This window comes from Octopus sinensis, linkage group LG11 (assembly GCF_006345805.1).
Source record: "Octopus sinensis linkage group LG11, ASM634580v1, whole genome shotgun sequence".
NCBI classification, from domain to species: domain Eukaryota; kingdom Metazoa; phylum Mollusca; class Cephalopoda; order Octopoda; family Octopodidae; genus Octopus; species Octopus sinensis.
In genome coordinates, this window is record NC_043007.1 from 25,258,354 (window position 1) to 25,275,894 (window position 17,541).

Consider the following 17,541-nt stretch of genomic DNA (forward strand, 5'->3'; position numbering starts at 1 on the left):
ACCCATCATGACTACCCGTCTGATAAGGGTATACTAGGCACATGCATCACAACCATATGTGCGCGACATGGTGATCTCATATCAAGATAAACAGCGCATCACCTTGGAGGTGGGGCCCAGTTAGGATTTTCTTCTGGTCGAGTAGCCCATCCCGCTCAAACGGTCCCTGAATAAGGGTTGTTTAAGGATGTTAAACGAAACACCCATGTTTCCCGAGGTGAAATATTCAAACCCCAAAGAATTCCTCTCAACACATGGCTATGATGCTCTCCCACTACTTCTGCTCGTGATCAGAGATGCACATATCGTCAGCCACTAAGGGACATGCTCAACTGGTAAAGGTCAAACAACTGACAAGCAAATCTGTGGTATTGAGCAGAATATTTGCTGTAGCCCATCTTTTATACCAAGACAAAACAATGTACATGATAACACTTCCAATCAGTTAAGATCAGAAGTCATGAGAGCCACTGTCTGGTACTGCATGAGGGCATTTATTATTATTATTATTATCATTATTATTATTATTAGTGTTGTTAGTTTGTTAGTGTTTTTTTTTTCACTATTTCTTATTCCTTTTCTTATTGTCAATGCAAACTTACCAGGAATGAACAAATGTTGACCATAGATGAACCTCAAAGTTGGGAGTTGTGTAAATATGGTTGGCAACACCTTAAAGACATCTTCCTGTAGACGGGAATAAAAAAAAAAGATATAGCATCACCATTATCACCAACATAGTTACTAATCATCATCATCAGTATGACTAACATCATCGCACCAATCATCATCATCATCTACCAATAAATCTATTTTGTAGATTCTGCTCTGGTTGACTTTTGCCTTTCATTTTCTCGGGGTCGATAAATTAAGTATCAGTTGCATACTGGGGTAGATCTAATCGACTGGCCCCTTCCGCAAAACTTTCGGGTCTTGTACCTAGAGTAGAAATGAATATATCTACTTTGTAATAATACTTTCTACTAAAGGCACAATGCCTGAAGTTTTGGGGGAAAGGACTAGTCAATTACATCCCACCCCCACTCTCCACTGGTACTTCATTTATCAACCCCAAAAGGATGAAAGGCAAAGTTGACCTCAGCGGAATTTGAACTCAGAACAGAGTGGCAGACGAAATGCCACTAAGTATTTTGCCAGGTGTGTTAACAATTCTGCCAGCTTGCCACCTTCTCTACTTTGTAATAATAATAATAATAATAATTGTTTCTCACATGGGCACATGGACTGAAATTTGGCAGATGGAGGTTAATCAATTAAATCAACCATGGAGAGATGAAAATCAAAATTGATTACAGTGGTATTTGAACTCAAAATGCAATGAGCTAGTTACAAATACAACAAAGCATGTTTTTTTCTGACACTCTAACTATTCTGCCAACTTGCCCCATGAGAAAACATGGAGTAGGTGGAAAAGGGGCAGGATGATGACTGGCAATCTGGAGAGCTGCACCAAACTCCAGTTGTCAGCCTTGGCATGGATTCTATGGCTGAATGCCCTTCCTAATGCCAACCACTTGAAAAAGTGTACTGGATGCATTTTACATGACAACAGAAGAGGTGTTTTTTAATGTGGCACCAGCACAGGTACTTTAAAATGGTGCTGAAAATTTTCTAAGGAACAAACCTAGTCCTGTAAGGATTTCTTAACAGAACAGATATAAACAATAAAGAGTGACATTAAAATTTTCTTCTAAGTTCCTTACATCATCATCATCGTTTAATGTCCACTTTCCATGCTAGCATGGGTTGGATGGTTCATCTGGGGTCTGGGAAGCCAGAAGGCTGCACCAGGCCCAGTCTGATCTGGCAATGTTTCTACGGCTGGATGCCCTTCCTAACGCCAACCACTCCATGAGTGTAGTGGATGCTTTTTACACGCCACCAGCACAGGTGCCAGACGAGGCTGGCAAGCAACCACGATCGGATGGTGCTCTTTACGTGCCACCGCATGGAGGCCAGTTGGGGCGGCGCTGGCAACGGCCACGTTCGGATGGTTCTCTTATGTGCCACTGGCACTGATATCACAGCTACAATTTCCATTGATGTTGATCGATTTTGATTTCCTTACATCCTTCAAAATAAATATAAATAACGTTGTACAAAATTCCTCAGATATTGTGCGTTTTAGGACTAACTCATTGATGTAGTTACATGATATGATAGTGTGTCATAAGGTGGCGAACTGGCAGAAACGTTAGCACGCCGGGCGAAATGCTTAGCGGTTTTTTGTCTGCCGTTACGTTCTGAGTTCAAATTCCGCCGAGGTCAACTTTGCCTTTCATCCTTTCAGGGTCAATTAAATAAGTACCAGTTACGCACTGGGGTCGATATAATCAACTTAATCCATTTGTCTGTCCTTGTTTGTTCCCTCTGTGTTTAGCCCCTTGTGGGTAGTAAAGAAATAGGTATGATACTGTGTCATAAATGAAGTTAAGAGTTTCAAGTTTGGTGGACCTACTTCCAAGGGAGACAACCTAGTGTTTTAGTCCATATACTTGTAACCATATGAACTGTATCAAAGACACCTTAGGAGGCAGTGACAATAGTTGACCCAGGCAGCTTGTTAACCCTTTCGTTACCGTATTTATTTTGAGGTGCTCTGTGTTTCTTTCAATTAATTTTAAATATAACAAAGAATTTAGTAAAAGAACTTAGTTATCATTAAGCTAGTGTTAGGAACATTAATTGTGACTAAGGTTTGGTGGAAGATTTTAATTCAAAATTTATGAAAACAAGACATTTGTAGAGCCAGAGCCGGTTTCAGCCAGGTTGGTAACGAAAGCATTAACAGCTAGGTCGGTCATGGGCAACTTTTTCCAAGGAGCAGGCAGCATGAGACATGCATACCCATAACATAGTTTTCAGGGAAATTCAGCATGACAAAGAGTGTGATAAAGCTGACCCTTTGAATTAAAAAGTACAACTTATTTTTGCCAGCTGAGTGGACTGGAGCAACATGAAATAAAGTAATTTGCCCAAGGACACAAAGCATCACCAGGAATCTAATTACATGTGCCTTCACTTACAGGAGATAGCCTCTATGCAGTCACTCCCACTGAGAGAAATGGCAATTAAGTCTTCAACAAATTACAACTTGAAAAAAATTACCATAAATCCTCGAGTATAATCCGCATTTTTTCCCAAAATTTAAAGGTCAAAATCCCAAGTGAATACTATATACGAGGTTAAAAATGAAAAATATTTTCTAAGCAATGTCCGAATCTCTATTTGCTGTCCGGCAATGTTTATTCAGATGCATTTTGTGATGTCGGGTGCGAAAATACATTAAATCATCCATAACTTGCAGTTAGCAACATTTATTACACGTTACTACAGTTATTTCTTTATTTTCTGCAAACAAAATGCACAAAAAAGCTACATGTTTGCATTATGTTATATATACAATAATAATAAAGGACGTTACCGTATACATTTTTACAAACCAAGGATGTTATACAGACCTCCTTGACTCAAGTTAGAGAAGGAGTGCGTATTATACACAAGGTTTAGGTTTTTCGGAAGTACAGCCCCCTAAAAATCCCCTGTGTATTATACTCAAGGGCAGACTATACTCGAGGATTTACGTTACACATTGACTAATGTGATCCTGGATGCACAATGACAGGAGAAAGTTGATATGGTCATTGCTTAAATGCTTTTGATTGTAGATTTGCTGTATCAGAACCAACCTACCCAGGGCTAAACAAAAGCTACATCTACATTCAAAGTAATGAAACATGGTAGGAAGCTACTACATGGCCACTGAACTTGCTAGTAATAGCAAGTAAATCTTGTGTCAGATCACAGATGGGACATTAAATAATGTAGTCCTATCTAGTCCTAAAAAGGTAGCTGGAGTTAAGCTGGGTTTCAACAACAGTAGTAACAGCTGGAAAGAGAAGGTATTGAAAGGAATCACTTACTCGCTTTTCTTGGACTGCTTTCCGGCACAGACCTAAGATACTGGAATTTTGGAGTAAATCAGAATTTCTCTGAAACAAGAAACAAAGAAAAAATTTTAAGAAAACAAAAACATTATTACTTCTGCCTTAGCAAAGGCAGAGGTATTGTTTTCAGTCGTGTTGGTTTGTTTGTCCGTGGACAAGATATCGCAAGAACCGCTGGATGGATTTGGATGAGATTTTCAGGGATGTTTGGCCTCATGACTGGCATGAACTGACTAGGTTTGAGGATCGATCCAGCACCGGACATGGATTCTGGATTATTTTTCCAGTTTTTTTTACTTAATCTTTGAGAGTGGTCGGGTTCATTTTTAGTATTCTCGTTTGTGAGAGCAGTCAAGTTTATTTCAGATATTCTCATTTTAAAAATCATCTCCAGCTAATCATTGAGAGGATGTTGGTGCTGCCTTAGCGGAGGTTTGCGCTCTCTGAGGGCTCTTGTTATTATTATTGCTGGATGCTACTACTACAAAAAATTTGATATTATTATTATTGGTAAGGCAGTGAGCTGGCAGAATCATTAGTGTACCAGACGAAATGCTGAGCAGCATCTCGCATTTCATCCATCCTCATGTTCTAAGTTCATGTGAAGGCGCGTGGCTCTGTGGTTAGAGCGTCGAGCTTACGATCGTGAGGTTCTGAGCTCGAATCCCGGACCGGGCTGCGTGTTGTGTTCTTGAGCAAGACACTTTATTTCACGTTGCTCCAGTCCACTCAGCTGTAGAAATGAGTTGCGACGTCACAGGTGCCAAGCTGTATCGGCCCTTGCCTTTCCCTTGGACAACACTGGTGGCGTGGAGAGGGGAGGCCGATATGCATGGGCGACTGCTGGTCTTCCATAAAAAAAAACAACCTTGCCCAGACTTGTGCCTCAGAGGGTAACTCTCAAGGTGCAAACCCATGGTCAGTGTCTGACCGAAGGGGGTCACCAGTTCTAAGTTCAAATTCTACTGAATTGTAGCGAATAGTAGACTAAATTAACCCCTTTGTTGACTGGTATTTTATGTTATTAAGGTCAGCTTTGCCTTTCATCCTTTCAGGGTTGATAAAATAAGTACCACTTGATCACCAATCACTGGGGTCAATGTAATCAATTTAACACCTCTCCCACAATTTCTGGGCTTGTGCAAAAATTTGAATTTAACAGAAAGCTGACTCAGGGCTGAACAGCAAAACTCCTTCAGGACACATCAACGATGATGATGTGTCTGCCAAATAATCCAAAGGATTAGCTTTTGGCTCTTGGTTTGCATCTGTAAGCAAGTCAGGTAGAATAAAAATATTTCTTTTTCTGGTGACTTGTAGCATAAAACCAAAACTTTAAAAATCAATTTGTCTGGACCTAATCATCATTTCACAAGTCTCTAATCCAACTCTTAGAGTAAAAAAAAAAAAAAAAGCTAGAATCCTTTGTATCTTAATGTAGCAAGAACTTACCTCTAAAATAACTGATGCAGAAGAACTATAAGGATTTTCCAAGAAATGTGTCTGCCAAATATTCCAAAGAATTGATTTTTTTGTTCTTGGCTCACATCTATAAGCAAGTTCTTCAACTAGAAAAGAAAAAAGAAAAGAGAGAGAATTTAGCATGCGAAGTGGTTGAATGTTCTTTTAAAGTGACTTAATCCTTTAGTTTTCAGATTATTTAGTCATTACTATCCGACTCGTGGCCGATGCCAGCGCCGCCTCGATTGGCTTCCGTGCCAGTGGCACGTAAAATACACCAATCCAACCGTGGCCGTTGCCAGCCTCGCCTGGCACCTGTGCAGGTGGCACGTAAAAAGCACCCACTACGCTCACGGAGTGGTTGGCGTTAGGAAGGGCATCCAGCTGTAGAAACATTGCCAGATAAGACTGGAGCCTGGTGCAGCCTTCTGGCTTCCCAGATCCCCGGTCGAACCGTCCAACCCATGCTAGCATGGAAAACGGACATTAAACGATGATGATGATGATGTATGCTTATTTATTCACATTATTTTGAATTTATCAGACATTATCTCGTAGCTTTGAAATTTCAATGATGTGATTGACACTGAAGGGTAGGTGTGAGAGGTCTGATCTAGTCAGTTTGAATATAAAACAGGTAGAATATTTGGGCCTGGTATGACCAGTGTGAAAACTAAAGGGTTAAAATTAAAATTTCTAATTAAAATTGAATTTTAATTTATGTTCTAAACATCAGCTTAATGAGGACAAAATTATTTTTACTATAATTTTTCATTAATTTCAAAATTAAGGGTGAGTATTTCAGCAGGAAAATGGTAACAAAATGGTAAATCATGCATTATTTTGTAGCTTCAAAACTGGGATGATGTGAAACTGACCCTATGCTCCTTATGGAGTAATGTGGGCTAACCAATAACTATATTTGACTAGGAATGATAACAGATGGAACATGCTGGATCAAAGCTTTGTTGAAAGAGGACCAACCTGGTGTTCAACAAGATAATATAGTCCTCGATACACCAGCACATGGCTTAGTGGTTAGGGTATTTGGCTTATGATCATAGAATCGTGAGTTCAATTCCCGGCAACATATTGTGTCCTTGAGCACGTCCTTTTATATTTGGCATTCCTCCAGTCCACTCAGCAGCCAAAAACGAGTTGTACCTGTAACTCAAAGGACCAACTTTGTCAAGCTGAATCTCCCTGAGAACTATGTCAAGGGTATGTGTTTGTGGGCGGCAAGCTGGCAGAAACGTTAACATGCCGGGCGAAATGCGTAGCCATATTTCGTCTGCCGTTACGTTCTGAGTTCAAATTCCGCCGAGGTCGACTTTACCTTTCATCCTTTCGGGGTCGATTAAATAAGTACCAGTTACACACTGGGGTCGATATAATCGACTTAATCCGTTTGTCTGTCCTTGTTTGTCCACTCTGTGTTTAGCCCCTTCATCATCATCATCATCGTTTAACGTCTGTTTTCCGCGCTAGCACGGGTTGGACGGTTCGACCGGGGTCTGGGGAGCCAGGGGCTGCCCCAGGCTCCAGTCTGATCTGGCAGTGTTTCTACAGCTGGATGCCCTTCCTAAGGCCAACCACTCCGCGAGTGTAGTGGGTGCTTTTTACGTGCCACCTGCACAGGCCCCTTGTAGATAGTAAAGAAATAGGTATGTGTTTGTGAAGTGCTCAGCCACTTGCATGTTAATTTCATGAGCAGGCTGTTCTGTTGGTCAGATCAACTGGTACACACATCACCGTAACCAACGAAGTACCATATAACACTATAACTGACGAAAGCAGGAATATTCACAGCTAGAATGTGTTTTGGGGATTAAACCTGTTGGATCAAGACTGCCCTTTAGGCTCAACAACTTTGTATATTCACATAAAACACAAAAAAAGAGAGTTAGCAGAAGAAAATGATGAATCAAGCAAGAAGGAAAATTAACTCACGTTTCACTAGTTTTTCTGGGTCTTTCTCTTTTAGGTGTGCCATGCCTTTTACAGAAATAAAACTGTTGATCATATCAGGGTTTTTCCCCAGAAACTCCAATAGTTCATCGGAACGGTCACTGTGAAATAATAGTAAAACAGGTCAGATCAAAGGTTTACACTACAACAACAAGAGAAAGTACCAACTTTCTCACATTTTTCACTCTAGAAATTTATCATCATCATCATCATCATTATTATTATTATTGAGTGAGAGAGCAGTGCATGCCATCAAAGTGACACTGGGGTAAAATATACGAAGCCCAGTATACCCATCATGACTACCCGTCTGATAAGGGTACACTAGGCACATGCATCACAACTATATGTGCGGGACATGGTGATCTCATATGAAGATAAACAGCACATGACCTTGCAGGTGGGGCCCAGTTAGAATTTTCTTCTGGTCGAGTAGCCCATCCCACTCAAAAGGTCCTTGAATAAGAGTTATTTAAGGATGTTAAATGAAACACCCATGTTTCCAGAGGTGAATTATTTAAACCCCAAAGAATCCCTCTCAACACATGGCTATGATGCTCCCCCACTACTTCTGCTCGTGATCAGAGATGCACATATCGTCAGCCACTAAGGGACATGCTCAACTGGTTACGGTCAAACAACTGACAAGCAAATCTGTGGTATTGAGCAGAATATTTGCTGTAGCCCATCTTTTATACCAAGACAAAACAATGTACATGATAACACTTCCAATCAGTTAAGATCAGAAGCCATGAGAGCCACTGCCTGGTACTGCATCAGGGCATTTATTATTATTAATTATTATTATTATTATTATTATTATTATATTATTCTGCTTGTTCCTGCAGCCTGGTTGTTTTGTCCATGTATTACATCAAGGAATGTAATAACTTGAATGAAGATATATATATATCACCTTACTGGTACTTGTGCCCCGTGCTAGTAGGGTGCTAAGAGCACCATCCAAGCATGATCGTTGCCAGAGCGGCTAACTGGCTTCAGTGCCAGTGGCATGTAAAAGGCACCATTCGAGCGTGATTGTTACCAGCATCGCCTTACTGGCACCTGTGCCGGTGGCATGTGTAAAAAGATTCGAGCAAGGTCGTTGCCAGTACCGCTTGACTGGCCCTTGTGCCGGTGGCATGTAAAAGCACTCACTACACTCTCGGAGTGGTTGGCGTTAGGAAGGGCATCCAGCTGTTGAAACTCTGCCAGATCGGATTGGAGTCTGGTGCAGCCATCTGGTTCACCAGACCTCAGTCAAATCGTCCAACCCATGCTAGCATAGAAAGCAGATGTTAAACAATGATGATGATGATGATATATGTGGGAAGCTCTCCGTCGGTTACGACGATGAGGGTTCCGGTTGATCCGAATCAACGGAACAGCCTGCTCGTGAAATTAACGTGTAAGTGGCTGAGCACTCCACAGACACGTGCACCCTTAACGTAGTTCTCGGGGATATTCAGCGTGACACAGAGAGTGACAAGGCCGGCCCCTTGAAATACAGGTACAACAGAAACAGGAAGTAAGAGTGAGAGAAAGTTGTGGTGAAAGAGTACAGCAGGGATCACCACCATCCCCTGCCGGAGCCTCGTGGAGCTTTTAGGTATTTTCGCTCAATAAACACTCACAACGCCCGGTCTGGGAATCGAAACCGCGATCCTATGACCGCGAGTCCGCTGCCCTAACCACTGGGCCATTGCGCCTCCACATATATATACAGAGGGAAAGAGGAGAAGAGAAGACAATGAAAGAAACAGAAATAGTGGAATCTGAAAAAATAGAAAGAGAAAACACTGCATGGTATCATGGGCAAGTGTTTACTACTATAGCCCCAGGCCAAACAATGATTTGTGAGGGGATCTGGTGGACAGGAACTGATAAAGCCCATCGTGTGTGTGTGTGTCTTTGTCATTATGAGAGCTCAAAACCTCTCGTGGAAGCGCCATCCTACCAAAATGCAAATATATGGGAAATTACCACCTGTGTCATCTCTTGTGAAAGGTAGGAGAGTCCAGTTTGCTGGACATTGTTGTAGAGCTGAAAACGAGGTAATTTCTACTCTTCTCCTCTAGAAGCCATCTACTCGCAATACCAGAGGGCGCACACTCTCCTACCCTGATGTAATCTCCAGGGATACAGGCATCCAGCAACAGGACCTCTGTAATGCCATGATGGACCGTGAAGTCTGGCGTAGCATGGTAAATTCCATTGCCTCGACCACGGTCGAACAATGATGATGATGATGTGTGTCTTTGTGTTTCTGTCTGTCCTCCCAACCGCATGACAACCAGTGTTAATTTGTTTACATCCCCATAACTTAGTAGTTCAGCAAATGGGAAAGACAGAATAAGAGCCAGGCTTAAAAAAAAAAAAAAAAAAAAAGGTACAGGGGTCAATTTCTTTGACTACAACCCTTCAAGGAGCTTGGCTGCAGTCAAATGACTGAAACAAGTAAAATAAAGATGACAGAAAGCTTACCTGACTACATAGGCTGAGAAGACGTTCTTGCTGACAATGTCATTTCCTGTGTCGATACCTTTTGATTTCAGCAGCAGCAGATTTTCAACAGAGCCACGGCTTCCTAACTCTTGTAAAACCCAACCGAGATCTGAGCAAATATAAGACACACAGATATAAAAGTTTATTGTTCAAACTGGCCAGATCTGGCCTCTCATACCTACCCTACAATGTCATTCTAAAAATAAACAACCAGATCATCGAAATCTTAAAGCTATAAGATAATGCTATATTCATCATCATAATAAATTGTGGCCGATGCCAGCACCGCCTCGACTGGCTTCCGTGTCGGTGGCACGTAAAAAGCACCATCCGAATCGTAGCCGAAGCCAGTGCCACCTCGACTGGCTTCCATAAAATGCACCAATCCGACCGTGGCCGATGCCAGCCTCGCCTGGCACCAGTGCAGGTGGCACGTAAAAAGCACCCACTACACTCACGGAGAGTGGTTGGCGTTAGGAAGGGCATCCAGCTGTAGAAACGTTGCCAGATAAGACCGGAGCCTGGTGCAGCCTTCTGGCTTCCCAGATCCCCGGTCGAACCGTCCAACCCATGCTAGCATGGAGAACGGACGTTAAACGATGATGATGATGATGATGATCACCAGCATCATTTAACATCAGTTTTCCATGCTGGCATGGGTTGGACGGTTTGACTGAAAACTGGTAAGCTGGGGAACTGCACCGGGTTTCAATCTGATTTGGCATGGTTTCTATGGCTGGATGTCCTTCCTAATGCCAACCACTCCAAGAGTGTAGTGGGTGCTTTTTTATGTGCCACTGGCACCAGTTACGTAACACCGTCACTGGCTACAACTATGATCTCATGTGGTTTGATGAGTCTTCTCAAGCATGGTATATTATCAAAGGTCTCGGTCACTTGTCACTGCCTCCATGAGGCCCAACATTCGAATGGTGTTTTTTACAAGCTATCGGTACGTGTGCCTGTTACACGACACTAGTATCAGCCACAACTACAATTTCACTTGGCTTGACAAGTCTTCTCAATATGAATTTGAATTCAAAATTGAATCAAATTCGACGACTGGCACCCATGCCAACCTTCCTTCATTGGACACCAAACTCTGCTTGTGCAGACCTGTTGGGGCAAGTGAAATCGAAATTGAACCAAATTCGATGACTGGCACCCGTGCCAGTGGAGCGCTAACAGCTCCATCCAAGCGGGATCACTGCCAGAGCAGCTGTCTGGCTTCCATGCTGGTGGCACGTAAAAAGCACCATTTGAGCGTGATCGTTGCCAGTGTCGCCTTACTGGCACATTAACAAAACATTCGAGCGGGGTTATTGCCTGTGCCGCTGGACTGACTCCTGTGCAGGTGGGACATAAAAAACACCATTTTGAGTGTGGCCGTTGCCAGTACCGCCAGACTGGCCCTCGTGCCGGTGGCACATAAAAGCACCCACTACACTCTTGGAGTGGTTGGCATTAGGAAGGGCATCCAGCAGTAGAAACTCTGCCAGATCAGATTGGAGCCTGGTGTAGCCATCTGGTTTGCCAGACCACAGTCAAATCGGCCAACCCAGGCTAGCATGGAAAGTGGATGTTAAATGATGATGATGAAGCTTTATATTTGACAGAGGAATATGTATGTTAAAGGATTAAATAGAAATATGGCTAATAAATTTTCTTACCTGTTTTTCTGTTGACTCTGAAGAGGAATTCTGCCATGAGCATCAATAACTCTTCACTCACTTTATCACCACTTGATTCAAATCTGGAATTGGAAAAATTAATTTGTAATCTTTTTGCTTCCGTGTGTGTTCTTGCTCCACTCACTCCATTTGTAATTTGTAATTAACTAAAGAAAGATAAACATTTTCATCATTTGGACTAAATACTGAAGGACAACATCAGAATGCTGAACCTTTCAGGCAAGATGACAAAGGACCGAGATATCTGCCACCTTGCTGCATTCAAAAAGACCCGTCCTCAACCGCAGAAGTGTTAAGGCTCTCCCTCTGGTGAGGAAGGTTGGCCTGCAAGAGTCCTCATGCTGGTGTCACACATAAGCGCTCATACAGTACCATGATAAGAGCACCCAGCACACATTGTAAAGTGGTTGGCATTAGGAAGGGCATCTAGCCATAGAAACCAAGCCAAATTAGACTGGAACCCGGTGCAGCTCTCCAGCTTGTCTGGTGTGCTAATGACTGCCAGCTTCCTGCCTTAATAATAATAATAATAATCCTTTCTACTAAAGGCACAAGGCCTCAGATTTGGTGTGAGGGGACTAGTCGATTACATTGACCCCAGTTTTTCACTGGTATTTAATTTAACGACTCCAAAAGGATGAAAAGCAAAGTTGACCTCAGCGGAATTTGAACTCAGAATGTAGTGACAGGCGAAATACTTATTTCTTTACTACCCACAAGGGGCTAAACACAGAAGGGACATACAAGGACAGATAAACGAATTAAGTTGATTATATTGAACCCAGTGCGTAACTGGTACTTATTTAATTGACCACGAAAGGATGAAAGGCAAAGTCGACCTCGGCAGAATTTGAACTCTGAACGTAGCAACAAACGAAATACCGCTAAGCATTTTACCTGGCATGCTAATAACTCTGCCAGCTTGCCACCTTAATAATAATAATAACAAGAGCACTCTGAGAGTGCAAGCCTCAGCCAAGGCAACACCAACGTCCTCTCAATGATTAGCCAGAGATGATTTTTAAAATGAGAATATCTGGAAAAAAAACTTGACTGCTCTCACAAACAAGAATACTAAATATGAATCCAACCGCTCTCAAACATTAAGTAAAAAAAAAAACAGGTAAAATAATCCAGAATCCTTGTTTGGTACTAGATCGATCCCAAAAACTAATCAGTTTGTGCCAGTCACGGGGCCAAACATCCCTGAAAATTTCATCTGAATCCATCCAGTGGTTCTTGAGATATCTTGTCCCACAGACAAACACACAAACAAACAAACACAACTGAAAACAATACCTCTGCCTTTGCTAAGGTGGAGGTAATGATAATAATAATAATAATCATCATCATAGGTGCAGGAGTGGATGTGTGGTAAGTAGCTTGCTAACCAACCACATGGTTCCGGGTTCAGTCCCACTGCGTGGCATCTTGAGCAAGTGTCTTCTGCTATAGCCCCGGGCCGACCAATGCCTTGTGAGTGGATTTGGTAGACGGAAACTGAAAGAAGCCTGTCGTATATATGTTTATATATATGTGTGTGTGTGTGTGTTTGTCCCCCAAGCATTGCTTGACAACCGATGCTGGTGTGTTTATGTCCCCGTCACTTAGCGGTTCGGCAAAATAGACCGATAAGTACTGGGCTTACAAAAAGAATAAGTCCCAGGGTCGAGTTGCTCGATTAAAAGCGGTGCTCCAGCATGGCCACAGTCAACTGACTGAAAAAAGTAAAAGAGTATCATCATCATCATCACAGCTGCCACCATCTTTACCACTATTATCATCATCACCATTATCATTTCCCGATTAGGAATTAGGCCATAAATTTTGAGAGAGGTAACAGTCAATGAAGTCAACTGCAGTTTTCCACTGGTACTTATTTAGTCAGCTCTGAAATGATGACAGGCAAATATCAGCCTTAGAGGGATTTGAACTCAGATCATAAAGAGGTATAACAAATTACTGTAAAACATCTTGTCCACTGCTCTACTGATTCTGCTAGTTACTGGATGGAAGCACTCCGTCGGTTACGACGACGAGGGTTCTGGTTGATCCGATCAACGGAACAGCCTGCTCGTGAAATTAACGTGTAAGTGGCTGAGCACTCCACAGACACGTGTACCCTTAACGTAGTTCTCGGGGATATTCAGCGTGACACAAGAGAGTGACAAGGCCGGCCCTTTGAAATACAGGTACAACAGAAACAGGAAGTAAGAGTGAGAGAAAGTTGTGGTTAAAGAGTACAGCAGGGATCACCACCATCCCCTGCCAGAGCCTCGTGGAGCTTTAGGTGTTTTCGCTCAATAAACACTCACAACGCCCGGTCTGGGAATCGAAACCGCGATCCTATGACCGCGAGTCCGCTGCCCTAACCACTGGGCCATTGCACCTCCACTTCTGCTAGTTACTATGCCAACAAGAATAGCAAAAACAAAGAGAGCAGGATCTGAACTTACCTTCTGATCATCTCTTTGGCAGTTTTCATGCGATTCTCTTTGACGTGGCGTAAAATATCATCTTCCAAGATGGTGGATTGTTTCGCTTTATCCTGAATGAAGAAACATGTTAATAAGGAGACGGTCAATGACGAGAGGCAGCTAATGAGGAAAGTCAGAGTTAACGAGGAAAGACTGGGCTAATGAGAAAACAGAGCTAATTAGAGAGAGTCTGAGCCAAGATCCAAGCAAGGAGTAACAAAGCAGAGGAAGAGAAAGTTAATGAGGAGAGTCAGAGGTAAACAAGGAGAGAGAACTAAATGAGAAGAGACAGAGCTAATGAGAAACAGAACTAAATTAGGAGACATAAACGAAGAGGGACAGAGCTAAGAATGAGAGATAGAGCGAACAAGGAGAGACAGAACTAATGAAGAGAGCCAGAGGTAAACAAGGAGAGAGAACTAAATGAGACAGAGCTAATGAGAGATAGAACTAAACTAAGGCGGCGAGCTGGCAGAATCGTTAGCACGCCAGGCGAAATGCTTAGCGGTATTTCGCCAGCCGTTACATTCTGAGTTCAAATTCCGCCACGGTCAACTTTGTCCTTCATCATTTCGGGGTCAATTAAATAAGTACCAGTTACGCACTGGGGTCGATATAATCGACTTAATCCGCTTGTCTGTCCCCTGTGTATAGCCCCTTGTGGGTAGTAAAGAAATAGATATTTCGTCTGCCGTTACGTTCTGAGTTCAAATTCCACTGAGGTCAACTTTGCCTTTCATCCTTTCAGGGGTCAATAAATTAAGTATCAGTTACGCACTGGGCTCAATGTAATTGACTTAATCCCTTTGTCTGTCCCCTCTATGTTTAGCCCCTTGTGGGCAATAAAGAAATAAGAACTAAACTAAGAGAGACACCTAAAGGAGACAGAGTGAATGAGGAGAATCAACCATATAGAGAGAATAGGTAAGAAAGAAGAATGAGGGTAATAGAGGAGAGGAGGAGAAAGAATAGGTAAGAGAGAAGAATGGGAGTTATAGAGGGGAGGAGGAGAGAGAAAGAGTAGATATATTAGACATAGGGTCATGGCCAAGATGAAGGTGAAGAGACAAAAACTAATAAATTCTTTATTACTCACATCAACAACAGTTGGTACAGTGAAGTCGACGCTGTCTCCGATATTCTCCAGTACATTAGCCAGGTAACGTAAAGTACGGCCTGATGGTGAAATTCCTTCTTCTTCGAAGAATGTCAATACATTCTTAGCTTTCTTGTAGTCGTGAATTCTTACTGAAAAAGACGGAAGAAAACGAATGGAAAGATAAGGAAGGAGAACCAATAAACGTGCACATGCATCACCATTTAACGTCTGCTTTGCCGATGCCAGCGCCGCTCCGACTGGCTTCTGTGCCGGTGGCACATAAAAAGCACCATCCGAACGTTGCCAGCGCCGCCTTGGCTGGCTTCCGTGTCGCTGGCACGTTAAAAGCTCCAACCGATCGTGGCCGATGCCGGACCCCCCCCCCCCGGCACCTGTGCAGGTGGCACGTAAAAAGCACCCACTACACTTGCGGAGTGGTTGGCGTTAGGAAGGGCATCCAGCCATAGAAACTCTGCCAGATCAGACCCTGGCTTCCCAGACCCCGGTCGAACCGTCCAACCCGTGCTAGCGCGGAAAACGGACGTAGAACAATGATGATGATGATTTCCAAGCCGCAGTATGGCGAGGGATTACTGTATATGACGATAGACAACCATGTAGAAGATATCTTCATTGGCATCAAATTTGTAGGCATGTAAAAAGCACCAACCGATCGTGGCCGTTGCCAGCCTCCCCTGACACCTGTGCCGGTGGCACGTAAAAAGCACCCACTACACTCGCGGAGTGGTTGGCATTAGGAAGGGCATCCAGCTGTAGAAACACTGCCAGATCAGACTGGAGCCTGGTGCAGCCTCCTGGCTTCCCAGACCCCGGTCAAACCGTCCAACCCATGCTAGCATGGAAAGTGGACGTTAAACGATGATGATGATGATGATGATGATGAGTTTCTTTTTTTTAGCCACGAGCCAATTTGACCACAGATAGCAGAGAGAGAGTCTGTTATGATATCATGGCTATGTTTTTCAGATCAGCCACATGCTGTGTGTGTGTGTGTGTGTAAGAGAGAGTGAGTGAGTGAGTGAGTGAGTGAGTGAGAGAGAGAGGGAGAGAGAGAAAGAGAGAGAGAGAGAAAGAGGCAGACAGACAGAGACAGAGAGAGATCAATAGTAAATATCACTCACCATATCCTCTGATTAACTGGAACAGCATCTCATCCCTATCAACACCAAATAAATTCTTAGTCATCTCCACAAGTTGTTCCAGTTCAGAAATCTTAAACAAGAAAAAAAAAAATTTTTTGAATATCAAAAAGCAAAAACACACAAACACATCTGGATGGAAGCACTCCGTCGGTTACGACGATGAGAGTTCCGGTTGATCCGAATCAACGGAATGCCTGCTCGTGAAATTAACGTGTAAGTGGCTGAGCACTCCACAGACACGTGTACCCTTAACGTAGTTCTCGGGGATATTCAGTGTGACACAGGGAGTGACAAGGCCAGCCCTTTGAAATACAGGTACAACAGAAACAGGAAGTAAGACTGACAGAAAGTTGTGGTGAAAGAGTACAGCAGGGATCACCACCATCCCCTGCCGGAGCCTCGTGGAGCTTTAGGTGTTTTCGCTCAATAAACACTCACAACGCCCAGTCTGGGAATCGAAACCGCGATCCTATGACCGCGAGTCCACTGCCCTAACCACTGGGCCATTGCGCCTCCACACACAAACACATCACAAGTATTACTACAAGTCAATACACTGCTCATCACTCATCAATTTCAAGGAGCTACCACTGATAACAGCAGTGAACTTGGCCATCCTGTGGCACCTACTTGTAGCTAGATGGACTGGACCACTGACAGTTGTCTTAGTTCTAGACTTAAGACAATCCGACAGTGTGGTATACTTTAATACCTACTGTTAGGTGGACTAGGCTGTTGGTAGTTGTCTTGGTTATGTACACAGATGACTATACCACATTGTGGTATCTATTTACAGCTAGGTAGACTGGACTGTTGACTATGGACACAGTATAGTGACAGGATATGAAGTGTTGACCTTTAGGCTGGGTCTGTTACTGTGTGGACCCCAAAGTGTTTTGATCTAAATGACTTGAGGTAGTTTGTAGATGTGGAGGAGGACGGAGAGGTAGAAGGTGTATGGAGAAGTGGGGAAGAAGTATGGAAAGTCGGAGAGGGAAGCATGGATGGGCAGAGAGGAAAGGATGAAGGGGTGAGAGGAAAGGATGCAGGAGCAGAGGGGAAAGTATGGAGGGGCAGAGGGGAAAGTATGGAAGAGCAGGGGGAAAGTATGGAAAGGCAGGGGAGAAAGTATGGAAAGGCAGAGGGGAAAGCATGGAAGGGCAGAGGGGAAAGTATGGAAGGGCAGAGGGGAGAGTATGGAAGGGCAGA

The 17,541-nt window shown here is 43.2% G+C and overlaps 1 protein-coding gene across 1 annotated transcript in view; it reads right to left on the reverse strand.

The window, feature by feature from the left end:
• The window catches only part of LOC115217287 (leucine-rich PPR motif-containing protein, mitochondrial), a 65,349-nt gene that overhangs the window by 3,199 nt on the left and 44,609 nt on the right, over positions 1 to 17,541 (reverse strand). The window contains exons 27-35 of the mRNA XM_029786930.2: positions 16,312 to 16,402; positions 15,167 to 15,318; positions 14,050 to 14,141; positions 11,573 to 11,655; positions 9,882 to 10,011; positions 7,380 to 7,498; positions 5,421 to 5,536; positions 3,945 to 4,013; positions 603 to 687 (exon numbers count right to left, since the gene is read on the reverse strand). Coding sequence (XP_029642790.1) covers positions 603 to 687; positions 3,945 to 4,013; positions 5,421 to 5,536; positions 7,380 to 7,498; positions 9,882 to 10,011; positions 11,573 to 11,655; positions 14,050 to 14,141; positions 15,167 to 15,318; positions 16,312 to 16,402 — 937 coding nt within the window. The remainder of the gene's footprint in view (positions 1 to 602; positions 688 to 3,944; positions 4,014 to 5,420; positions 5,537 to 7,379; positions 7,499 to 9,881; positions 10,012 to 11,572; positions 11,656 to 14,049; positions 14,142 to 15,166; positions 15,319 to 16,311; positions 16,403 to 17,541) is intronic.